At 47.2% G+C, this 26,088-nt stretch overlaps 2 protein-coding genes across 3 annotated transcripts in view; one reads left to right on the top strand and one right to left on the bottom strand.

Moving 5' to 3' along the window:
- The window catches only part of CYFIP2 (cytoplasmic FMR1 interacting protein 2), a 75,246-nt gene that overhangs the window by 8,438 nt on the left and 40,720 nt on the right, over positions 1-26,088 (bottom strand). For both annotated transcript variants that reach the window (XM_034778720.1, XM_034778721.1), the window contains exons 21-28: positions 25,680-25,799; positions 24,787-24,986; positions 24,391-24,478; positions 10,892-11,035; positions 8,378-8,468; positions 7,001-7,131; positions 1,460-1,532; positions 838-932 (exon numbers count right to left, since the gene is read on the bottom strand). In XM_034778720.1, coding sequence (XP_034634611.1) covers positions 838-932; positions 1,460-1,532; positions 7,001-7,131; positions 8,378-8,468; positions 10,892-11,035; positions 24,391-24,478; positions 24,787-24,986; positions 25,680-25,799 — 942 coding nt within the window. The remainder of the gene's footprint in view (positions 1-837; positions 933-1,459; positions 1,533-7,000; positions 7,132-8,377; positions 8,469-10,891; positions 11,036-24,390; positions 24,479-24,786; positions 24,987-25,679; positions 25,800-26,088) is intronic.
- Positions 20,489-24,032, top strand: FNDC9 (fibronectin type III domain containing 9). The gene is made up of 2 exons (XM_034778722.1): positions 20,489-20,618; positions 22,154-24,032. The coding sequence occupies exon 2, from the start codon at positions 22,161-22,163 to the stop codon at positions 22,824-22,826; it is 666 nt and encodes a 221-aa protein (XP_034634613.1). The 5' UTR covers positions 20,489-20,618; positions 22,154-22,160; the 3' UTR covers positions 22,827-24,032.

The raw sequence follows: 26,088 nt of genomic DNA on the forward strand, positions 1-26,088 counted from the left end.
CGGGCTGAGGGACTTACTGGCCGCCGCTTCCAGCAGCTCCCATTGGCCTGCAGCGGTGAACCGCGGCCAGTGGGAGCCGAGATCGGCCAGACCTGCGGACAGGGCAGGTACACAAACTGGCCCAGCCCGCCAGGGGCTTTCCCTGCACAAGCGGCGACCCCAGTTTGAGAAACACTGATTTAAATGCATGCTTAACTTTAAGCACATGCTTAAGCCCTAAGCACATGTTTAAAGTTAAACAAGCGCTTATATCTTTTCCTGAATATGGATGGACTCAAGTGTGTGCGTAAATACTTTCCTGAACTGGGGGCTTAAAGACTTGATGGTAATCCCCAAGGTCAGTAAGAACCCCCACATGTCCCCCCACAGAATTCCCTCCTTTGAAAATACCTATGGCAGTAGGTGGCAATTTTCAAAGTTGTTAATGTTCAGAGCTGGCTTCTGAGCATTCACCCCACCACCCCTATTGCAGCATGATTAGCACCCTGCCTTCCTGAAAGGCAGCACTAACATGCCATCTTTACACCAACTCCTAAATCTCCCTGACAGACCTCATCGGCCGCTAGAGGCCAGGGTTTAAATTTGTCTGATCAGCAGAAAAATGGCAGTCCGGAATAAAAATAAATCAGACTTCCCTGAGAAGTGTGGGGAAGCCAATGAGTGCAGGTAATTCAATAAAGCACCTGCCCAGAGATAACCCTCTTCTCAGGGGAAGGGAGGAGCTGTGCAGCATTTTGGAATAAAAATTCGAGCACTTTCCTAAGGCCAAATGGGCAATCGGGGGACTGCTGGGAATTTTCAGTAGCCATCTCCTGGGGGTTGCAAAGGAATCCTTACCTGAGGAGTTCCCAGCCTCTCTATTAAGGGAACCAGGTGAAGTGGGGCATATTTGGCTTCGAGACGCTTCATGCGTACCTCCAAGCGTTCTCCTTCTGTTAAGCGAGCAGCAAACAGTGACATAAGACTAGGCAGTGACAAGCCGGCATTTCCACAGAGTCGCCTGGAGCTGCCTCCCCACCATTGTCTGCTCTGACTCTGACTCAGGGGGTCAGAACACCAGCGGGAAAGGGAATGGGCTGACGTGCGGTGGAAGGGGGTGTGATTACAGTCTCCGCACTAGCAGCTTCATGGTCAGTTTGTGAAAGGGCCCTGTTTCAAAAGCACACATCTTACTGTTATCGATCAGCTGTGGCACATTTCATGCTGTCCTTCTCCAGGCCCGCTTGCACATTGCTAAACGGCTTTTAAAACGGAAAGAAATGGAATGGCTAACGAGTGCTTCAACTTGGGTAACTAGACTATAAACATCCTGGCTGGCACTTGTCCTCCACCTGACTTTCTACTGCATCACTGTCTGTGACAGGGCAGGACGCAGGTAAGAAACAAATCTGCAACGTTAAGGGGGGGATTCTAGGTAGGGGAATAAGCACTGGTCTCTGCTTCCCTCTTGACTTCTTACCTTTGATGTAGACCCTGGGCAAAATATTTTGGAAGGGAGCAGCATGCAGCAAATCACAAACTTCTTCCTGGGACTGAGGCAGGAGGAAGAAAAATAAAATAAGTTAAAAAATTCCTTAAGGGACTGAGTATATGGCTCAGGGGGTTGGCAAGAGCACATGGACCTGATCACCTCTAGGGGGCGCATTCAAATCCAGCCCAGTAGCAACGTAAGAGGTCTGAACCCCTGTGAAGTGAAACTGGAAAAAAGTACCTGCCCAAAGCCCTTTAAACCTAAACCAGAAAGGTTTGTATAGCTCCATTAAATAACTGGTATAAGCCCAGAAGGCTATATAGCGCACTCACTGACTCCGAGTCTAGAAGCACAGGAAGGAAATGATTTCTGTTTTACTCTAACTTGATGACTTCCTATCATTTATTTTCTAAGGATCTCAAGACATTATCTTGATAGGAAGAACTTGTTGGCTTAATTGCTGCAAGGTGTGTCTGTACATACATATATGAATCCTAGGGGCTGTTACTGAACCTTAGACAGTATGTTTGTTTGGATTTAGTTCATTTGGATAGGCCTTTACAGCCAATACTATCAGACCAAAGGTGTGGTGCACCCCAAGCAGACTTGAGAAGTCATACAAAAAGGGCTAGAAAGGAATAACAAAATGAGATGCCACTTGGAAAAACACATGCCAGCACACTTGTGGAAATTAATCCAAAACACAGACATACAAGAGGGAGAAACCTGGAAAGAGTAATACTGAAAGAGTGATGGCCGACAACAAATTGTATATGAGTTTGCAATGGGAGACGGCAGCAAGGAAAAAGGAGAGGTTACTTACCGGGTAGCTGGAGTTCTCTGAGATGTTTTGTCCCTGTGGGAGTTCCGCGTGCACCTGTGCGCCTTTGAGTGGAGATTTTTCTTCAGCAGTGTCCATGTGTCTGCACCTGCACCCTACACCTCCTCATGCTCTGGACCAAGGTTATACAGGGAGAGGTGGATCTGCCACCACGCCACTTCCTTCTCAACAAGTCCAAAGGCAAGAACTCCAAGGCAGAGGGGAAAGGAGGGTGGGCAGTGGATCACCCATAGGGATAAAACCTCTAAAAGAACTCCAGTTACTGTACAAGGTAAGGAACCTCTCCTTCTTTGAGTTATTGTCCTTATGGGTGCTCCACACTAGGTATCTCCCAAGAAGTATACCTATTATGGAGGAGGATGCTGAGGAGACAAGTTCAGAACAGTTCGGAGAGTGGCTTTACCAAAGGCTGTGTCTGATCTGGAGACATGGCCATGAAGTATGTGGTTTTGAAGGATACTTGGAAAAGGAAACAACTCCCCAGAGTTCAAAGGGGGAGGAGGGGTCTCAAGGCACGGAAAATTAATTAACCACCCAAGGTGGAGTGAGCTGACTGACGTGAGGGAAGACGTTGGTCGAGATTCCTTCAGGAATCTTGTGGTGGTAGGAGGAGCACAAACTGAAACCCCTTCAATTGGCTGGTGAAAGGCTCTAACGGCAGCTAGGTGGACTTTAACAGAGCTGAATGAGAAGCCTCGGGTTTTTATATGGAACAGGTAGTCAAGCCTGATAGGGAGGTCAGTCTCGGATGGGGATGACCGCTGTGCACACTAAAGCTGGAAACACTTCCACTTTTACAAGACGGCTTTTGTCATGGTGGGCTTCCGGCTGTTCCACAGTACCGCCTGCAGTTCCGCTTCTGACTGTCCCTCAAGACGACAATTCTGCTCCGGGCTCAAGAGCCGTCGAGGAGCCGTGCATGGAGGTGTAACAAGGCGAGATTGGAATGGGCCACACAGCCTGACTTCTGGGCCAGGAGGTCTGTCACCAGAGGGAGGAGAAGAGGTGGCATCAGCGCCAGAGGAACCATACCTGTCTTGTAGCCATGTTGGGGCTATAAGGATAACCACTGATTTCTCTTGTTTCAGCTTGTTCAAGACTCTGAGGAGCAAAGGTGCTGGAGGATAGGGATATAACAGCACTCGAAGCCAATGAGTGAGGAAGGCGTCTCCCAGGGAGTTGCAACTAAATCCTCTCCTTGAGCAGAAACCCATAGGAGCAGGAGGGATTGCACTTCCTGCCTCAAGAGACCCTTGTGAAAAGGATCCTTGAGAAGGGACAAGAAAGGGGAGGAGGAGTTGAAAGGGACGTTGTAGCCTGATGAAATTACTTCTAGCATCCATCAGTCCAATGTGATGAGCTTCCAGGAAGGTGTGAAATGGGAGAGACACTCCCTATAGGGTGGGTGGGGAACAGGATCCATAGAGTGGGGGAGGTTCGTGGCCCTCGACCAAAGGGTCAAAGCGGCCTCGGTCGTCTACTGGACGGTAGTAGCAGATGGCCCATTTGTGCCAGGAGGGAAAAACCCCAAGAATATTCAAATAAAAGTAAGAAATATAAATAAATTAAGTAAACCCAACAAGGTAATGGATAGCTAGAAGGTTAATCTACCAGACAGCGCGATACTCAATCTCTAGCCATAGAAAGTTGAAAAAGAACTAGTCGTGGTGCGTCTGCCCTTCCCTACATACCTTTGTCTGGAGCACAAGGATGTGCAGGGTGCAGGTGAGGACCCATGGACACTGCTGAAAAAAATCTCTGATCAAAGGCACCCGGGCACCTCATATGGAGCTCCCATAGAGACAATAACTCAAAGAAGAACAAAGTGATTTTGGGCTGCATAGATAGAAGCATCACTGCACAAAGAGGTTTTGGTCTGTTTCTGTGCAACTCTGGGTAGGACGTGCATTTGGGGCTGGCCATACCATAAATTTAGCCTGGACAGAGCTGTGAAAATGATCAGGGGGCTGGAGGGCACGACTCAGTGAGGTCTATTGTATTGTGCAAGTAGATCTTCCTGTTTGGGATGCCTTGATGGAGGGTCCATAACCCTGACAATATGCTGGTAAGAGTCTGGGGCATGGACCGTGGTGGGAACAGAGCCGTGAATGCCGTAGCGTGTTTGTGAGAGTGCAGGGTGTGGCGTAGTCAGCACGGGAGGTGGAGGGAAGGGGATGGCATCATGGGTCCTATATGGACACTGCGGTTTGCGGCATGGAGAGTTCCAGGAGTGGGCACAGAAGCATGGCATGGGCATGGCATGGTGTCTTGCTACTACGTGGGCAGAAGCATCCTTTTGTTCCGATGCAAATTCTGTCCCTGCTACTTCAACATGTCCCGGCGGGGAAATTATTTTCTCCACCTGCTGCCTGTATTCACCCATTTTCTGAGCAAGAATTAGGAATGTCAATAACGCCCTTCTCCGCCCTCCCACCAAGGTTCCCTGCCTTACAGCAGGAATTTGAGAATGTTATTGATAAGGAACAACAACAAAAATGGTGTGTGTGTGTGTGTGTGGTGGTGGTGGTGGGGAATGGAAGCTACTTCCCCACCTTAATTGTAGCATTCACTATCAGCCAATAGTCCAATGCGATATAATAGATCATCAGCTACCATAAACAACAGTAAGAGCAATTACATCCATGGCATTAGACTTCCACTACAGGGAAGATTACAAAGCAGTTAGGGATGTTATCCAATCCGATCTAACCTGATTGAACCCTCCCCATACTCCGTAACTCTGATCAGACGGTTCCTTTTATGACGTGGGCAGGAAAATAAGATATCCTAAGATATCCTCTGGAACAGCATCTCATGCAAAGCATGACACTTCGTACCTTGTCATGGATGAACCTGGAAAACAATTGTCTTTGCCAGTCTGCATCTTAAACATGGGATTAGGTTCTCCTTAATAAATCAATGACTTTGTCACTGGATAAAAAAGGAAGTTCCTAATTCAAATGTGTGTGAATTTTTGATGCTCATGAGGACGTGGGAGTCTCTCCATTGATTTCAGCTGACTCTAGACTAGGCACTAGTGGCAAAAGAGAGAGCCAGGCGTGAGTGGGAGTGAGTACTGTGGTCCCCTCCTTGGCCCACTCTGCCAGGCCACCTCCATTATGTCCCATAATCCTTCTTTCAGCTTCAGTCCTGGGCCTTTTTCGAGCAGATGGCTGTCAATCATGCTTGGCTACCTGGAGCTCTTTGGATGTAGACACATATCCAGTAGGCGGAGCCCATCCAAACGATTTCACTTGGGCCTGGATGGAGATTTAGAACCCAGCTTCCCAGAGAGGAAAAGCCAGAGTGTCCACCTCCCGTGCCACTAAGCTTCAAAGCTTTTCAACATAGAAGGGCCCTATAGCCTCATGTTCTCCTGGTGGGTGGAAACTGAGGCCTTCCGAGTACAGAACTGCATTAAGTTCTGAATGAAATGCCTTACTGAAGAACTTAAAGATCAGAGAGACACGATACAGGCTGGTTATGGAAACCCCACCAATATGGACTTTGATGGTAACCTTCCCAAATGGGACCTCGGAATCTTACTTTTGTTTCCTGGACTGCCTGCATGCTGCTGATACACTCTCAGTCTCCATGGCAACACAGGAGTGCTTTTTCACACCACTGGCGGTTATTGCTACGAGACACCATAATGTGCACTTTAGAGAGCCATTTCAAGGGCAACAGCAGCACATCCAGCAGACCACGGGAGGAGGAGGGCAGGATACATTCGGCTGCTATCATTATACAAAAATCCAGCCAGACTATCAGAGGCACATTTGCGTATCTCTAGTTTCCTTAACAAAATGTACTGTAGTGCTCCTGGGAGGTGCTGGATGGACAGTACGAGAGACTGACTGTGTATCTGGTGTATACTCACTGGGTATCTAGTGCAAAACAGCACAGACAGCAGCAGCAGCTCATGTGACCCCCCCACAGCTCTGCCCAACAGGCTCAACGCACAAAGGGTGTGTCTCCATTGCAGTTAGCCAGAGTGATCTACACTGGAGTTAACTCCTCTGGCGTTAGCCCAGTGGCCACAGGGCAGAATACCACTCGAGCCGCACCGCGGGGGTGTGTTAGCAGCTGAGGGAGCCCACTCCAGTTAAATGCTCTGCTGCACTTGAGATAAGTGGATGGGGCTTGAGTCAGGGAAATGCTGAAGCTGTAACTCGAGTTAGCTTTGCAGTGGAGACAAGCCCCAAGAAATCTCACCAGATCAGCAGTTCTTGTGAGAGTCCCTCTGTTTGCGGCTGCTTCATGATTATTATTTATTGATATTGCAGTGGTGCCTAGGTGGGCAAGTTGGGGATCAGGGCCCTTTGGTGCTCAGCACTGTAGAATAAAAAGATGGCCCCTAGAACTGGATCCAGGAAACAGGTAGCTCCTGATTCTGGGTCTGAGCTGAAATCTAAACCACCTTAGGTCTCTCTGGATCTTGGATCTGAAAGTAAATCTTCCAGAATTCAGATCTCAGGTTCCACTTCAGGGCCATTTCTATCTTAAATATCAGTGAGTTCTTTCCTCACAGGTTGCCCTGGCTTCAGGGCCACAAAACCAATCTGTGTAGTGTTGCTCATATACCTTTAGATGACACGCACACACAAAAATAACCCAACCCCAGTGAGATGGTGAGTACAGGTGAAGCTGTAGAGTGTAACCTGCTGAAATTGGAGGTTTTGCCTTACCAGGGCCTGCTCTATGAGGAGGCAGAACAGAATAGCGTTGCCCACTTCTCTAAGGCTCTGGAATACATCAGTCTTCAGCTCTGCATACTCAATGATGTCCTTCAGCTGGTGATGGAAAAACTCCAAGATTCCTAAATAGACACAAGAAGGGTAAGACGACCGGGAAAGGAAGAGCAGCAGAACCAAGCTAACCAGTGGCTCGTGCAAAGAACCAGTCAATGCCTAATGTTTCCTGACCACTAACTGTGATCCTGGATTACTAATTATAAATAACCGTCCTCCTTATGAAAGGTCTGCAACCAATGAGCCTGATTCTCCTCTCACACCTGAGTAAATAAGGAAGAACTCACTTGAGGTCAAAGGAGTTGCACAGGTGTCAAAATAGTAGATAGGTATTCAGAACGGTTCTGATTCTCCTATTTTCCAAAGCTACCTGGACCAAGCAAATTTTCCTACCCACCCCTATTTGCAAAAAGTTAGTGGTATTGAAAATAAACTTTACATGTATTCCTGGAATTAGTGCAGCTTTTGGGTCAGCAACAACAAACCTATAATAATGTACTTTAAAAAACCTTGAAAGCAAAACAAAATACTTTTTTGAAATGTTCCAGATCAGTGATCCAGGTTTCCATACAGAAACTTTCAATAACTTGTCAAGTGTCGGGTCTTTCGACATACAGTACTTTCTGTCACCGGTCACAAAACGTCTGAGGCGGGCTCTCATTTCCACAGCTAAAAAAGGTGCATTATGGAGCCATAGTAGCTGTTCCATAATTAAAGTTGTAAGACATTTTTCTTTAAAGGCCAGATTGCAATGCCATTCCCAGGTTTCACAAGCAGGCTTCTCTTCAAATGCTGCAAGTGCACATTCTAGCAACACAAGCTTTGGGGAGAGTTTGAGGTTGCACCAGACAAGAGAGCTAGGAAATGGAATGTGATAAGCTTCAAGATGTATAATTTCATGAGAATACTATTTATTTATACATTGCTAACGTGCTCTTCACTGTAACATCTAGACCAGTGGCTCTCAAACTTTTTTACTGGTGACCCCTTTCACATAGCAAGCCTCTGAATGCGACCCCCCCCATATAAATTAAAAACACTTTTAAAATATATTTAACACCATTATAAATGATGGAGGCAAAGCCGGGTTTGGGGTGGAGGTAAACAGCTCATAACCCACCATGTAATAACCTCATGACCCCCTGAGGGGTCCCGACCCCCAGTTTGAGAGCCCCTGATCTAGACAGTCTTATAACACATCATTTTAGGAACTTGGAGAATAAGCCAATCATTGTTTTGTTAATACCTTGTGTTTGAATTAATGCTGCATGCATGGGTGGGGAGGCATGCTACATTACGTATCCTAGCACTGACCTGGAGATCCATATTCATGTCTTGGCAAGCGGCATATTTTGGGCATCACCTCTATCAATGTTTTCACATACTGCAGAATGGTGCCCTGTAACTGTCGGAAAGAAAAGAAGATAAATTAACTTGAAAGGATGAATTATAGAATCATAGAATATCAGGGATGGAAGGGATCTCAGGAGGTCATCTAGTCCAACCCCCTGCTCAAAGCAGGACCAACCCCAACTAAATCATCCCAGCCAGGGCTTTGTCAAGCCTGACCTTAAAAACCTCTAAGGATGGAGATTCCACCACCTCCCTAGGTAACCCATTCCAGTGCTTCACCACCCTCCTAGTGAAAAAGTTTTTCCTAATATCCAACCTAAAGCTCCCCCACTGCAACTTGAGACCATTGCTCCTTGTTCTGTCATCTGGTACCACTGAGAACAGTCTAGATCCATCCTCTTTGGAACCCCCTTTCAGGTAGTTGAAAGCAGCTATCAAATCCCACCTCATTCTTCTCTTCTGCAGACTAAATAACCCCAGTTCCCTCAGCCTCTCCTCATAAGTCATGTGCTCCAGCCCCCTAATCATTTTTGTTGCCCTCTGCTGGACTCTTTCCAATTTTTCCACATCCTTCTTGTAGTGTGGGGCCCAAAACTGGACACAGTACTCCAGATGAGGCCTCACCAATGAGTCTCTACTCAGAGCACATTCATTTTAAAGGGCAACTTTTGTGGACTGGCTGGTGGCTACCAGAGCAGAACGCAGTTTTGATTATAAAAACCTCAAACCATGCAAAACTCGCCTGCTTTTTGCTTTCATTATACACATAAAACTCAGCCCACAAGCTTGGGGCTCTTTTATGGTTTCACTCTGAAACCAACTCATGATTTTCTGTAGTTTCCATCTGAAAGCTCAGCTCTGAGCACTTTGTTTGTTTGAACCTGAATCGCAAGCAGCATTTGCGGGTGAGAATCCAGATAGATCAAAAATAGCCTAAAAAAATCTCACTCACAGTGGCTACAAAAATCATTCTTCAGCACAGGAAAGATTCCTTCTGCCTAAATACTGATGACAGGATGCATGCTATTGACACTTGACAGAGAGCATGCTACAGAAAATGGAATTGCACTGTGTGTGTGTGTGTGTGTGTGTGTGTGTGTGTGTGTGTAATTAACCGCTGGAGCTCCGAAGTTGTGAATTAAAATGGATAAGAGCAACCAGATTTGGTGATAAAAGTATGTGCTGTAATTGCGTTATATAACTGTATCCTGTATATATTTTATACAGGATTCTGCACTGAGCGTAACTGAGCCAGTCCCAAGGCCCTTATCTTTGCTCTGACCACTATCAATTTCAGATGTTAACTAGAGCTCTGTACACTAAGCAAACACAGCCGACCCCTCCAGTTACTACTGTCTTATGAAAGTTAAGTGAAAATACTTTGAGATCCTCGACTTCACACTTCTCCATTAGACAAGATCAAGATGATGCATTAACATTAGAGGCAAAAATGAACTGAAGCATTTGCAATGAATACTGTTTGCTGACCAAAAAATCTCCTCAACAAAAGCTTTTCTGGAGGAACAACATGATCAGAAATCATTTTATATTCTGTCAATTAAGGCCCTGGAACTGCACAGATAACATTTCTTCTGAATATCAGATTTATCTGCTGAGAGAAAGCAGAGAAGACAAGAAGAAAATTAAGCAACAGAGGGTCCTGTGGCACCTTTGAGAATAACAGAAGTATTGGGAGCAAATTGTCTCTTTCAGCCAGTGTTAAGAGTATCAGGTAGTGATGGACAAACTGGCATTGATAAGAACTGATCCAAACCTTCACACAAAATTGGAATCTTTTTAGAAATTAAAAAAAAAAGTACGGCTCATTTCTTTTTAATTTTCTTTAATCTCTTCCCTTCCTTTAGTTATCTAGGACCAGAAGTCCCAAATCAGATTGCTCCTGTTCATCAAGATCTATCTAGGTATTTATGTGGGCCTCATCTGTGTAGTATCTGAGCATAGCCATTGATGGATTTTACCTTCAGAACATCCCTGTGAGGTAGGGAAAGACTATCCCCATTTACAGATGGGGAACTGAAAGACAGGGTAGGTTAAATGACTTGCTCAAGGTCACACAAGGAATCTGTGGTTGAACTGGTGTTCGAACCCAGTCTTGAGTCCCAGTCCAATGCCCTTCCTCCTAGACCATGCTCAGGAAGTGTCGATAATGTGCAAGAAGAGCGTCTTTTCATGAAGCGTATAGCCCCGTTGCTAGACAAAGAGGCTCGGCGGAACTTGGATATGCTTTATGTAAATACTGTAGCCAACACCCACAACTCTCTTTGAAGTGAATGGGATTCCCTAGCACCTCTGAAAATCAGGCTATGTATACAGGTGTCTAACTATAGATGGATGGATGTACATACCTTAATGGGAACATTTTGGCCAAAGTATCCAAAGCCTAGGTTGATTATCTGACCCAAGCCTCCCAAAGCAGTGAGGTTTGCCTATCACTTGTTCCAGGCCCATAATTACCAGGCTTTTGACGATCTTCAGCAGCTCCTCCATCACCACTGCGATCCCTTGATAGCCTAGGAGCCGGCAGATTGTCTTGAAATGAGGAGGCCCCACGAAGTTGCGGTAGGAGCTGTAGATGTGACTGTAGGCAATGTTCAGTGGCTGAAAAATGAGAGGCACAAAGACAATTATGAGGACAGGCGCATTTGCAAGAGTGATACCTAATACTCTTTTCCAGGCGGTGTTTTTTGTCCCACCTGTTCTGATACCTTTTACAGAAGACATAGGGAATGAATATATTCCATGGCACACTTCTTTTTTTTGGGAGGGGGCACCATGAATTTTTATTTGATGACTCAGTTTAGAAGAGCGTTTGAAACTGACACTTTTTTGTTGGCTAACATCCTCAATTCTAGCTGAAGGGTTTGTTGGCCGCACAAGAGCAACAGCCTTGGCTTTTGTCTACATACCATATAAACAAGAACGGTTGCCTATTGAGAAATCCTTGGCAACTGACGAGTAGGTATTCTTGCATACTGTCTCCCCATCCCTTTGTCTCACTGTGTCCTTCAGTCGAAAGCCCACTTGTCTCTTTTCTGTGTTAGCAAAAGGTCTGCATCTGAATCCTGACTGGAACTTCTGAGCGCTGCTATCACTATAACTCTTAGATATTCTTGATGAGGAACAGGGGGCAGAGGAAAGGACACAGGAAAGAAGGAGGTGAGGCGATGTGCTTGTCTTGCCTTCACTTCCCTTTATGCACTACTCCTGTACCCTTTTCCCACTGCCGAGGTTCTTGTTCTCTGCTTCAGGCTACCCCTGCTGCAACCATGGCCAGCGCTCCTAAGTGCATCTGGCTCCTGCCAATCTCTGACAATTATTGTTAATTATGGTAGCACCTAGGAACTCCAATCAAGGCTCCCACAGGTGCTGTACAGACAGGTAACAAAGTCCCTGCCCCAGTCTAGGTGTTGGATGAGATGTGGCAAATGGACAAAACAGACAAATGGGGTGAAGGATGATGGGAGGAGGAGGTTGCAAAATGAACAGAAGTCTTAACTTGGCACGTACCTCACTAAACAACTGTAATGTAGGAGAGTAGGAACTACAACAGCTGGTAAGCAAACAGCATGGGAAAGGACATGAACCAGTCCCTCTCTGTGTCCTGTAGGCGTCAGTGTAGGACTCTGTAGTTTTCTTGGTATTTATCCATGTGTGATTGTGTGCTAGTGTCTGAATTTGGCCCTGTGGGTGGGTGGATATCTCAAAATGGAACAGTGGGGTTTAGTTTGGCTCCTGGCCCAAAATGAATTTCCATTTGGTCTTAGAATAGCCTTGGAAACATGGAGCGTGTTGCAGTGCTTTTTGTCTCTAGAATATTGGTTGGATCCAAGCAGCGTCGAGAGAAGCCAAAGGGAGAGGAAGGGGAAATTAATTCAGTTGTGTAATTTGAAAAGGACGCCAAGTCAGTTAACTGAGCCAGCCGAATGCTGTGCGTGCCAGGGGCTTGCTCTGAAAAGGATGCGTTTGCATCAGGGTTTGGCACCATAAGAAAAGGACCGTGTTCTCACTTCCTCTGCCCCCCTCCCCATTACAATAACTGCTGCATCAATACGCAGAGCCAAATATATTCTTCAAACAACATCTGGCACAAAGCGCCTCTCCCAGTGAAATGCCAATAAGCCCCCTGCCTGTGTTTGGTTAACCGAAGAGATGAGAAAGCAGAAGCGAGGACATTTTCTGCAGACATGACAAAGGGTCAGGTAGATACTGTACTCTAAGGGGATTCCCTGCCATTCCAGTAACGGAGCACATCTTAACCATCTTTGGCTATGCTACAAGAGGGCAAGGAGTGATGCCCTGCCTGCCAACAGGAGAGGGAGAGTGTGCAGAAGTGGCAGAACAGGACAAATCAAGAATACTCTCGAAAGTCACTGCTTCCACCATCTGCCACACATGTGCTGGTGCTAGCCAGGAGATAAATACAGTTATCCTGCAGTGCTGGCGGTCTTACCTGCCCTTGGCCCACTGAGCCATCTCTCACAGACTAATTCTAACATTCCAAACCTCTGAGCAGCTACAAAAACGTGGCATTTTTTTTAAAAACACCAGCCATAAAACCATTCCCCCCTTTCTCTCCCAAAGGTAGAATTTCTACTCCCTGACACAATACTCATTTGCTCACTTGTCAGTTACTTTAATCAACAAATTAACCATCCTCATCATTTTGTTTAGACCAACAGACTCCTTTCTCTGTTCCAAAACCCACTTGCCAATTGGAACTATTAGGAACTAGGTGAAAAGAGATATGTCATTTGGAAGCCAGGAATTCCCCTCTTCCTATGGGATAAGGCCCAGGTAGATTGCAAGATGCCATACCCAGAGAACTATGTATGGAAAAGTTATTTGTAGGTAACTTATAGAAGTGTCTAAATTGCATTCATTAACACTTCTCTCTTTTACCAAGGCCTGTATAGCAAGGCACGTGGTAATTAGGAGACTGGTCCATAGCCTATTGAAGTAGATGAAAAGACTGCCATTGACTTCAATGACAAAAATAGTACCAGTAAACGTTTTCATAAACTCTTTAAAGGAGCAGAAGCCTGATGTGTGACTGTTGCAGGAGTGATGCAATCATCCCATATTCCTGCCAATAAAATTGTTATGCCAGATCGCAGCTCATTACAGTAGCATCCTGTTGCCGTAGCTTTCGCAACGTATCATTACAGCCCGGTGGGACGTCTGTGAAGCATACTGCTGTGCAGACCGGGTACGTGAACACGGAGAAGGGAAGCCCCACCTCACTTCCATGCTTTCCCTAGAGATTTATCTGCACACAGAGGCATTGGGTGCCCTGCATTTTCCATGTCTTTCTAGCACTAGCTACCAGCGTGGGGACTTGGGGTCCAGTCCAGGCCAAGAGGTGCTGGGAGTCTGAGGGTCCTGTGGAGCAATGGAGAGAACCTGAGCTGTCCCCCCGACAGCTGACTGATGAGACTGCGGTGTCACCTGAACTTGTCAACGATGGTGGACTTTCCAAAGCCTAACTCTGCTTCCAGTAATGTCAGTGGGAGCTGACTTCAAAGGGAACAGAGCTGGGACAATGCTGAGCGTTTTAAACAGCCCACTCCATGTCTTGTGATGGGCCTTTGCTTTGCCGGAGTGGGTCCCACTGCTCTTGTTGCACAGCTCCCCACCGAGGGTCGGTCTGCCCTACAATTATACACCTGTGGTTGGCCCGTGTCAGCTGACTTGGCTCACGGGGCGTGGACCGCAGAGGCTATGAAACTGCAGAGCTCAGACTCTGGGTTTAACTGCAGTGTAGGCAGACCCTCAGTGGGATACCAAAGTCTCCTGTTTTCTCCCATGAAGACACCCATTCACACTTCCTGCCAGCAGGCGCTGAAGATGGCTTGTTGGGAACATGATGATTCCCGTGATGGGGCAGCACTGCCATCAAAGAGCAATTCCACTGATGGCCCCCGCCCTGGGATGGAGACCTGTTCTCTCCAGGTGCAGCATTAGCATCCAATAGCCTCCCACCTCTCCAGCTTCCATCCCACTTCCACATTGCTTCCGGTGACCAGTGACTAACGGAGCTGGAAAGAAGCTTTTCAAGTTTACTTTTCCTTAAAAGGGGAGGGGGGCACTAGCACTGAAGCTGCAGCCTCAATCCCCATTTAATTGGACACTTCGAGAAAATCTCTTCTATAATGTGTGTTGCCTGCCAACAAAACAGGATGATTCATTCCTTCCTGTCTGAAAGATGATGTAAGTTCCACCAAGCTTTATGCAAAGCCACGCGGTGCTGTAATAAAAGGCGTGCATCTACTAATAATACCATGGCTTTGAGCAATTAAAACATAACTCCATTTAAGGGTGAAATGCACAGCTTGGGTTAAAGAATGTCGGAGATAAGTGTATTTTAAGACAAGCCAGCTGAACATGCAAGCTGGCTTTATAGTACCATCCATTCCCTCACACAGGCCCTCTGCCTGCAGCCCCTCTGCGCTCTGTGTGCCAGGTGAGTGGCAGCCAGCTCCTCCCTCGGGGTGACAGCTCATGATCAAACACGCATCATAAAGCTCTGCTGTGGCTTGAGGGCCAGCCAACAGCAGCAGAACAGGGCACGCAGCCAGGCTGCTCGCACGGTACAGGTGTTTGGGCCAGGAGGCTGGGAGCGCAGACAGATTGGGATGTGCAGAGATGGGTCTTGTTCCCACAGTCTCAGAATCCAGAAGGTAATAGCAGTCGGTCTCCCTTTGCCATGCGCCTGGCAGAGCGTGGTGGGAAAATCCTCATTCCACGTTAGGAACTGCCGAGGTGATCAGCTGTTGCTGGGATCCCTGAGCACAGGAGTTAGCAGCAGGTGTAGTAGGTCACTGCTTGTTGTCACGAATCGCAGTCTGAGCTTGACAGCTCGCCTTCAAGTGAAAGGATTCAGGCCTTAAGCCGTAGAAAGAAAGAAAAAATGCCACACACCCGAACCCTCTTGAAAATGAACTTCTAACGAAAACCCTTGCTAGGCAACTGAGTTCACCTCCTGCAATAGGAGAGCCCAGTCCTTCCCGGTAGGGGATGCATCATATTGAACTGATCCTGTTTCTCAGCCAAAGGGCCAAAAACTCTCCTCCAGAACACATAAATGCCCAGTCCTATGTGGTATCCACAGCACAGAAAATATGTCCTTTGTGAAGGAATGTGTCCAGATGGTTTTATCTTAATGTGACAATCCTATAGGCTGCTGTTGTTATTTATCGGGAAGGGGGTTCTCAGTTCAGGAGGATAGCGGGGAACATGCCGGGCGCTTTCCCTAGCAGTGGCTGTGATGCACTCTGGATAGCACAGGAAGGTTCCTTTAATCCGAGGTGATCGCTAGCCCAGCTGAGCAGAAACTGTGATCAATGTGTCACCACTGGAGCTCCCACTATGGAAAACGGGCTGCCAGTGCCCCGCTTCTCACTGAAAAAACGATTTGCCTGTTCCCTGCTGCCCAATCTGGGCTTTGGAGTGACAGACCAGGTACCACCTCGTGAAACACACATAGCAAGCCTTGGAGGATAAACAGCCCCAACTGCTAGCGCCACTTACTGGACCCAGCAATCCAGAAGCCCTTGTGCGGCTGCTGAATATATACGACCAGAAAACGTTGTGACTTACAGCATTTGGGTACAATTACTATTTAGATCATATATAGCATCACAGGCACATAGAGCACTTTGAGGGCATCTGCCAGACAGGTTAATTAACTCAGGTGAGTGGGTCAGGGAATGCAACAAAGCTAATGATTTCCACAGAACCGATCCTGATCCTGATTCAGGCGGTGCTGAGAGGAGGACAGGAGCACATTAATATACATCAACGATGCATGAGCAGAAGCGTTTACAAAGCTAAGCAGCAGTGAACAAGCAGAGAAGTGGCTGTTGGTAACTTTACATGCCTTGGGAACCCATTGCCGCAGCCTGAATACAGCTGAATTTTATAGCTGGCTAAACAGCGGAGAACGGCTTGATTTCTACTGGAAACTTGGAGACAGATTGTTAAAGATGCCTAACTCCCATAGGACTCAGGTGCCCAAATCCCTTTTACATACTGTCTTTTATTCTGTTTCCTACTTCTGGAAAAATAAGGAAATTCCTTCCTCCTTCCCTGGGTGCCCAGGTCTAAGAACTGACTGTATCACTACTGGGATATGGTTGTCTCTGAGTTCCTCCCCACTTTCTGTCATAGAGTGGATCTCCGTAGTATTTGTCTTTGATGTGTGTTGGAACACAGTCACACGACTGAACTTTAATGCAACCCACCAATCTAGGGATGGGCAAACTTTTTGGTTCGAGGGCCACATCGGGATTCCGAAACTGTATGGAGGGCCGGGTAGGGAAGGCTGTGCCTCTCCAAACAGCCTGGCCCCCGCCTACTATCCGCCCCCTCCCACTTCCTGCCCCCTGACTGCCCCCCTCAGAACTCCCAACCCATCCACCCCCCCTGCTCCTTGTCCCGACCGCCCCCTCCCAGGACCCCCTGCCCCTAACCGCCCCCCGGGATCCCACTCCCTATCCAACCCCCCCTGCTCCCTGTCACCTGACTACCCCCTCTTGGGATCCTCCGCCCCCCTGCTCCCCTAGGACCTCCAACCCCCCATTCTCCCTGTCCCCTGACTGCCCTGACACCTATCCAACACCCCTGCCCCCTGACAGGCCTCCCACGCCTATCCAACCCCCTCGTTCCCTGACCACCTTCCTGAACCTCCGCCCCATCCAACCGTCCCCTGCTCCCTGTCCCGGGGACCCTCTGCTCCTTATCCAACCCCCCGGTTCCTGCCCTCTTACCACGCCGCTCAGAGCAGCATGTCTGGCAGCCGCACTGCCTGACAGGAGCTCGCAGCCCCGCTGCCCAGCACGCTGGTGGCACGGCGAGCTGAGGCTGCGAGGGGGGGACAGCAGGGGAGGGGCCGGGGACTAGCCTCCCCGGCCGGGAGCTCAAGGGCTGGGCAGGACGATCCCGTGGGCTGGATGTGGCCCACGGGCCGTAGTTTGCCCACCTCTGCACCAATCCATGGAATTCTAACTGACGCACTTGGACCATGGACTTCCACGAGGGTAGGTTGACTCTGTCAAGGGACTCGTTGCAGCAGCATGGTGAGGTTATACATATATTAATATATATATTTATCACAAATTATCAGGGCCTCCTTTGAGAAGCCACATCCCTGCTTGGCTATAAAACAGCAACAAAAGAATTCTGACTCAGAGACCCCCCCGCACATTCACACCCCGAGTTCTTATTTAACTACAACAAGGGAGATTAGCAAACTCATGAAGAGCTGTGGCAGGGTTAGAAACTCTCCTGCTCTAGGGCATGAGCTGACCTCTCACTTCTGGGGATCCAGGAGAAATTTCGGGAGGGGAAAGGGCAGGCAGCAGGTTAGCACATCACTGCTTACTACAGAGTTTCTTGCCCCTTCCCCAGAAACAGTTGGTACTGGCCACTGGTGGAGATGCTACCCTGGATTAGATGGGCCCTTGTTTGATCAATGGGGCTATTCCTATGCTCCTATATAAGATGATGAAACTAAACTTTCCATTGTCTCCTGTTTCTAGAACAAAGGCTATTGAGGAACAACCAAAGTATAATTCTGACATGACGGCAGGCAGGGACGCCTGTTGAACTCAGCCTTGCAGGACCCCTGGTGAGAGAGTCCCTTTGCGTTGCACCATCCCTCTGTACCCTGTGTTCCTCTTGCCAGCTTTCCCCCCCTGCAGGCAGGACTGGGCTGGGCTGGCAGCATGAAGCCAGCGAAGTACCTTTTCCACCTCTGCCCCTGAAGGGAGGGCCCGAAGCCAGGTGAGAGCTCTTGCACTTTCATCTCTTGTCAGGGAATAGTTCCATCCCTGCTCGGGCAATGGCTGTTCGATGGACACAGAAGGGAGGCAGCTTGACCTTGGAAGATAAAGCTAAAATGTCAAGCAGTGGGATGACTAAGTGGAGAGCAGGGGCTGCAGACGCTTCCTGATGTAGAATAGTTCTTTACTCTCCACTTTGCCTGGTGCATTCACTCGCTGCTGACGTTTGAAGGTGTGCTCACAGACTGCAGACTCATTTCCAGGGACTGAGAACTCCAGACACTGGATCAAAATGTTCCACGAGGAAAGTTCTAATTCAGAGCAAGCTCCCTTTCCCGCTGTGCTTCAGACAGGAGTCAGACACTGCCTGGAAGTGCTGGGTCCATTATGCAAGTCTTTCCTTCCCCCCTTTATCTCTGGGCTAGGCAGAATTTGATTTTTATTTTGTTATCACTTTGACAGATAACATCCATATTTATTTTTACACACGTTTTTATTTTGATCTACTGAAATTTTCACAGTTGTGGGAAATTATGCGGGAGGTCAGACACTGGGGGGTGTCAGACAATAATGATTTAATGATGGCAGACATCGAGATCACAAAAGTTAAAGCTTTATAACCATTAAAACACAAGTTGTCAACACCACATGGCAAAATATACAAAGTGATTATCTTTAAATCAAACTCTAAGAAGTTCTCAAGCAGCATTTTTCTTACTCTGCCTATCTGTACATTTCAATTACTATCGATGGAAATAGTCTTTTGTCCACTTGCATGTGTGTATAGCGAAATCGACATTTACCTACATTTACCGATAAATATCGAATGCTTCCAAACCTATTTATCCCCAGTGACTCCAACAGCTCACACTGTATACGTCCTACATTTGCCTTCCCCTCTTTTCCTCTAACCAGATGGGACGCAGTCATTTCTAGGCCCCTGTGGCTATGATTTTTGAAAGGAGCCTGCCTAGACCCCATTAAAATTCAATAGAAGTTGGATGCCTTTGAAAATCGCAGCCAGAGCTGCTTCCAGTCAGAGCGCAGTACCTGGCGAAAAGATCAGTTGATGCCCCTGTAGCCCGGGCGAAGGACAGAGTCTCAGCTAGATTTTTCTGACAGTTTAAACGTCACCGAGATCTTAAGGTTAAAGACAAGTCACTAAGTGATCGAGTTTTAATAGGCGACACTTTGCTTTACTGGAAATAGTATTTTACATTTGCATACTGCAGCATCTCTGACCCTGAAGAATCCCCAAATACTTCCCAGAGCACCCCAGAAAGACTGGCACCTCAGGGAGAGCGGGTGTCAGTACCTTACCTCGCTATAGTGCTGGAAGAAGGCACTGCACCAATCCCCATCCTCTTACTAAAAAGCACATTGGGAACCTCAGCATTTCATCTGAAAGTGCACTGCATGGAGCCCAATGTGTCATTCTTGGGATTTGAACCTGTGGTCCCAGGAGGGTCGCTTAGACTGCCAAGCCATCGTCCCCATGAACAATAAGAACGAATGGGTCTCAAAGTCAACACAGCGCTTTGGAAGTAGAAAAAGCAAACGCCTGTATGTGCAGGTATATTTCCTCGGCCTGAATTAAAACCCTTTTCTTTTAGAATCTGGGGCGACTGCTGCTGGAATACTGTGTCCAGTTCTGGTGTCCACAATTCAAGAAGGGTGTTAATAAATCAGAGAGGGTTAAGAGAGGATTAAAAGATTAGAAAAATCTGCCTTGTCGTGATAGACTCAAGGAGCTCAGTTGAGTTCACTTAACAAAGAGAAGGTTAAGGGGTGACTTGACGACATGGTGTAAGTACCTCCGTAGAATCAGAATCACAGAAATGTAGGACTGGAAGGGACCTTGACAGATGTTCAATGGGGAACAAATATTTAATAATGGGCTCTTCAATCTAGCAGCGAAAAGTCTAATGCAATGCTGACAATGGTCCCTTCTGGCCTTGGAATCTATGAACCTATGAATGCCATTTAGAGAACCGATAATGGGGCTGAGACAAAAGGAGGCAGGGAGCTGTCTGGCTGCAGTCACTTTCTTGCTAATTAGCCCCCATTTAAAAAAGAGCCAGAAAACAAAACTACCATGTCTGGTTCTTTCAGCTTCATGGACAAATACTTCTCCCAGACAAAAGCTTTTAGGGACAGCACTCAGCAATTCACTGAAAGATGCTTGACTACAGTTTCCTATTGGTTGCTATGGCGAGTGATGATGCAATCAAAGAAGGGTATAATACAAGACTATGGAGTGGTGATGGATTTAATCAGCCCGCACCCAAGGGAGTTATCCAGGGATTCTGGCTGTGGAGAGGAAGGCAAGACATCACAAGCTCAGATTCATGTCTCATGACTGAACATTTATTGGCCACTGCTTAAGATAAATGCCAAGAAAGGTAAATGGCTTTTTTATGATTATGTAGCTACTCTGTTATGTGTGCATGTGTTTAGCTGTTCATGAGAGGAAAGTCGGATACAGAGCAATTGTTAAGATGAGATGTTTCTTGAATTAAAGAAGAACATAGGAAAAGAGAAAGAAAGCAAATGAAAAGAGAGACAATCCAGATGGATAGCTTTAGTCTGGTTAGCAAAGAAGTAAATATTGCCGACAGCAGGCAGAGAAGAGCTGAACATTTCTGCTTTATAGAAATGAATTTGTAGAGAGGAATTGATCCTGCAGTGAAGTTAGGAAAGGGACTACGTAACCCACTAGAGGGGCCCTACCAAAATAATCCCTGACTGAAGCTAAACGGTAGATTTCAATAAAATTCACCTGCTGAATAAGCATGGTGGTAAAAGTCTATTTCCTGACTATATTTTATTATTTTGACTATTGTTATTATTGAATTTATTTGAATTGCAGTAGATCCCTGATTGGCACAACACATGGCATATCGGCAGACCTGGTGCTTTCTAAAGCAACAAGTTAGCGACTGAAAATGCAGTGAGTGTTTAGGCAAATCCGACAGTCACCGTGCCCTCTTCCAGTGAGTGCTACGGAACTTTGATTTACAGTCCAAATGTTTATAGGAAGCTCAAGCAAGAGAAAGACATGTGTTGAACTAACTACTCGTTTAAGTTAACCAAATTTGCAATGTTCTGTACATTCCTTGGGGAGCATAAACTTCTAGCTAGACCCAGCAACGAGGTGCAGAGGTTTAATGTCTGATCTGAGCATCAGGGACAAACCCACGTCCCATTTGTTATTTCGGACAGGTGACTTTCTGGTAATGAGGTGGGATGGTCTAATGGTTCGGGTATTAGCCTGAGACTTGGGAGACTCACATTCAATTCCGTGCTTTGCTACGTACTTTGCGTATGACCTTGAGCAAGTCACTTAGCCTCTCTCTGGCTCAGTTTCCCCAACTGTAGAATGGGGACAATAGCACTGTCTTACTTTACAGGGCTGTTGGGAAGGCAAATATATTGACGACTGTGCGGTGATAGGTACTATATAATTATCTAAGACAAAGGTGAGAGTACTATTGGCAGAACTGTATTGATACGTGCAAATGCTGAATTGATCAGTTCTAGTCTAGTGTACCAGACAGCTGGAAATAACCATTGCCACCGAACTGTGGAGTCCCACCGATAATACTGGGACTGACAGAAAGCTATTGAATTTTTGACGTTTCTATGAAAAGTTTTGCCTTTTTTTCCCCACAAAACTTTTTCCCCCTGTTTTCTTGGCCAGCAAATTTTTAAAATACAAAATGTCAGTAAAAAAACTTCCCAGAAAGCTTTGAACATTTTTCACAAACGTGTCTCTGCATTTTCCACCCAGCTTTAGCTATTACGAATTCCCTTTACTTCTGAAGACCATATGGGCCCGATCGAAAGGGCCTCGGAGTCAGTGGAAAGAGCCCAGCTGATTTCAGTAGCCTTTGGCTCAGGCCCAGTATATTAAGCTTTTCCTTGCTTCTGCTTTCAGAGCCGCCATGAACATTGAAGTTCGCAACGTCTCTGACACAAGAGCCACCATCTCCTGGTCCACAAACAACCCCTGCCCCGAGAATTATTACCACGTCATGTACCGTCCCAACTGGAACAGCGTCTTCGCAGGCTACTTGCGCCAGAACTTCCACCGCGAGGAGAGGGTCCCCCACTCCCTTAGCTCCCTGGTCCTCCACAGACTCATTCCCTCCACCGTCTACATCCTGTGCGTCACATGTAAAAACTCCTACCCCTCCAGCAACCATTGCACAACGTTTCACACCCTCGACCAGCACCCACTGGCCTTGCGCGGCTTGAAGCAGGAATCTGCCACCTCCATGTGGATGGTTAGTAGCCTATTGCTTCTCTGCTTTATGGCCTTCTTGGTCTATGGCTGCTTGCAGTTCTGGTCCTCCAGGTGCCACACAGTGTCAAGGCTGGGGCAGTACAGTGCCAACCCAGAGAGGGAAGCGGGTGAACAGACAAGCTCACCTGAGGGGACTCTGAGCACCAGAATGAAGGAGGAGCTGTTGGAGGTCCCCATGACGGCTGTCCTAATGAGGAGTTCCAGTTTCACGACAGAGAGCCCATATAGGTCCCCCCACTGCTTCTTTCCAACCCAAAGCAGTGATGACAAAAGGGCCATCTTACCTCAGCACAGGTTCAAATGAAAGGGAAATAAAAGGAGCTCCCAGCATGGGGAAAGCCTAGCAATTTGTTTTTCATTTCAGTGGGGCTGCTCTCACGCTGCAAATGTTGACCTGACATGCATCAGTGTTCTTACTACATTGCCTTGGGGTGGAAAAATGGCAGCCACGGGTGACAATTTTTGCCAAATTAGAGAAAAAAAATCAGTTCCATTCTGTACTTGACAGTAAATTTAAGAAATCAGTAAAAAACAAGCCCCTAAGAAATTAAGGCCACATTCAACTCTCAATAAACTTCGCTTCAGTGGAGTGACGCCCGATTTACACCCGCGTAGCAGACGTGATATGTATTTGGAGAGGTACAGAGTGGAATAAAGACACTGGAGATAACTTGTTTAGAAACAGCCCTTTCTGCCTAGTTGAAGAGCATTGACATTTGAGCAGACTGGCTACACACCAGGACAGTCAGTGATCTGCACATTGAGACCGAGTCACACAACGGGCTCTCGGGGCTCTATCACATTGAAACACACCATTCCTGACACAGGTTGGAGGCTCACAGTCCGCTTCCAGCTGGGCAGCTATCCACATCCCCAAATCACCACCACAACTGGCACCCCTTGATAGCAGGCACTCCCTGCAGAAAGGGACTCGGAGATGGAACTAAACTGTAGGCCTGATCCCGCTTGCTTTGAGGTCAAAGGTAAAACTTCCCTAGATTTTAGTGGGAGACAGCACAAGTCCTGGGACTGTTCCAGTTACACCCAGCAGTGCAGCTGTCTGCATTGTACTTAGTCACTGGGGACCAAATCCCGAGAAGGCCTGAGTACCTGCAAGTCTCATAGACTTCGCTGGCTCTACATTCACCTCACAGGGTTTGGCCCTGCTTAGGGGACTTCAGTCTTCAGGGAACCTTTCACCTACAGAATTGCTTAAGAGGAAAACCAATCAGCCATTTTGGGTGGGGTTATGGGTAGCTTGGGGCTCTAGGAATGGAATATTGAGTGGTCTACTTCTAGGTCACTAGACAAGCCTGCCATGCCCCTGCACGTGCTGTATCTGTGCTGTGCAGTCATCTCACAGGGCCTTCAGTCACCTTTCCCTGGTAATAAAACTCACTCAAGCCCACTACCATTACCTCCCAGGCCCCCCCAGTTCTATGTAAACAAGGCTGCCACATACATCTGACTGACAGATTGCCTGACATCGACGACAAGCAATATATATATATATATATATATACACACCATCATTCCAATCATCCCAATGCTGTTGTGGTACCGTATAACTGGGTGGGAGGGGAGCCTCTCGCTAAGTCTCACCAATCCATTCTAATCTCTGCATCTCTAGACAGGGGCTGTTCAGTGGCTCTGTCCGTGTGTTGGTCACCAACACCGGGCTGTGGCCTGTTGGCAGCTTTTCGGTCTCAGCAAAGCCAAGCCGACTTGTGTGTTTCTGCCGTTCTGCTAATGAGCCTTTCCTGGCATTTCCCACCCTGTGACTGATTTCTGTGTACAATCTGCTTTCCTCCTTGTTCATCCTCCCTAAATAAAGTCCTTCTTCCTGGTTGATGTGGCTCGTTACTGACCTTTGATCCGTAGAGGTAATACGGCTGGACGTTGGCTGGCTTGTCTCTCTGTGGTTCCTGGGTGAATGGAATCGCTGTCCGTACAAACCTGTGGGGAGTGTGGGGAGGAAAAGACGGGGCCTGTTAATTGCATTTCAGTCCAGCCACACTGTTTGTTACATGCAAACCCTGAATTGTTCTTTCAAAGCTTAGCAGAGCAGAGAGGTTAAAGCTTATCTCTAAAATGCAATGGTGCATCACATGGGAAATGAAAACACTACTGCCCTGGTGCCGAGTGGAAACCTGCTGTTGTCAGCGTGGATCGTGTGCGTTTTGTGTGGCGGGTGTGGGGGCGGTGAGTTACGTCCAGTTTTGAAACAGAGCCTCCACATGCCCTTGCTTGTTATTTTTTCTTACCGGTTGGTGGAGCCATTGTAGCAGTAGTTGGGTAGAAAGTCAAAGTTTAGCTCCCAGAAGACGTGCAGGGTGATGCGTCCATAAGGGGCAGAGACGTTGTGATTGGCCTCTCGGAACATGGCATCAAAACTGTCCAAAGTCATGTGCTTACACAGCAGCCGGTGTGTCAGACGATTTATCTCCAAGAGCCACTCCAGCTCCTGCACCAGACAAAGCAACAGCAGCAGATTTTATGTGTTATCAACATCATAACAGAAGTCTTATTCAATCAGCATGGAGATGATTATGCACACACACACACACACACAGTCTTCCAGGTGAGGATGTATCAAATATTAAAGACATTGGTTGAACTCAAAAGGCCAAGGGCATTTGCACTTGCACTCCAGGGGTCCCATTCTACCATTTCCCTTCCTACAGGTGGTGAAAAGCCGTTGTTCCCCACGGAGCACATCCTTGCTAGAATAACACCTTTCACATCAGAATCCCTGACATGTGGAAACGGATAATTATACACTCCTCGACTCTGATAGCCCTGCAATGTATCAGTGGCTGTGAACCATACGCACACAGGCACGGCAATCCAGAGTTTAGCCACATGGATGCAGTGGGGGGAATTAAACTCAGGACTTTCTTCTCCCAAATCACAGGACTCTACCATCTGTGCTCTATGAAGATCCCTCACTATGAAACTCCCAAATATAGTCCCTTTGTGGATGATGGGAGCCCTAGAAATACCGAAGATAGGACAAAAAGAAGAGAATTCACAGATGGGTAGAAAACTACTGTCTATGTGATTTCAATGCAGTAGTGGACAATGGTGTATATACATACGATGTCAGTGTATCATACTCTCAGATTCTACAGCCCTTTCAAACAAACACTGAGCTTACCACAATGGAGGTCAGGTCTTCACTCTCAAAGCGGCTAATGGCTTGGTCTAACGATTTGTACATCGCAGCTGAAATACGCTGAGTTATGAGCCTGTTCAGGTCAATTGATCTACCCAGCAGCTGTGGACAAGAGGAAAAGATATTAGTGGAAAAAGGGAGAGATGGATCCAAACTAGAGCCACAGAGCCAAACCAGCTGGAAGGTGGAGAAAGTTCTGATAAAAGCATACGAACATAAGAATGGCCGTACTGGGTCAGACCAAAGGTCTGTCCAGCTGAGTATCCTGTCTACCGACAGTGGCCAATGCCAGGTGCCCCAGAGGGAGTGAACCTAACAGGCAATGATCAAGTGATCTCTCTCTTGCCATCCATCTCCACCCTCTGACATACAGAGGCTAGGGACACCATTC

The sequence above is a fragment of the Trachemys scripta genome, chromosome 8 (genome assembly GCF_013100865.1).
Source record: "Trachemys scripta elegans isolate TJP31775 chromosome 8, CAS_Tse_1.0, whole genome shotgun sequence".
Taxonomy (NCBI): Eukaryota; Metazoa; Chordata; order Testudines; family Emydidae; genus Trachemys; species Trachemys scripta.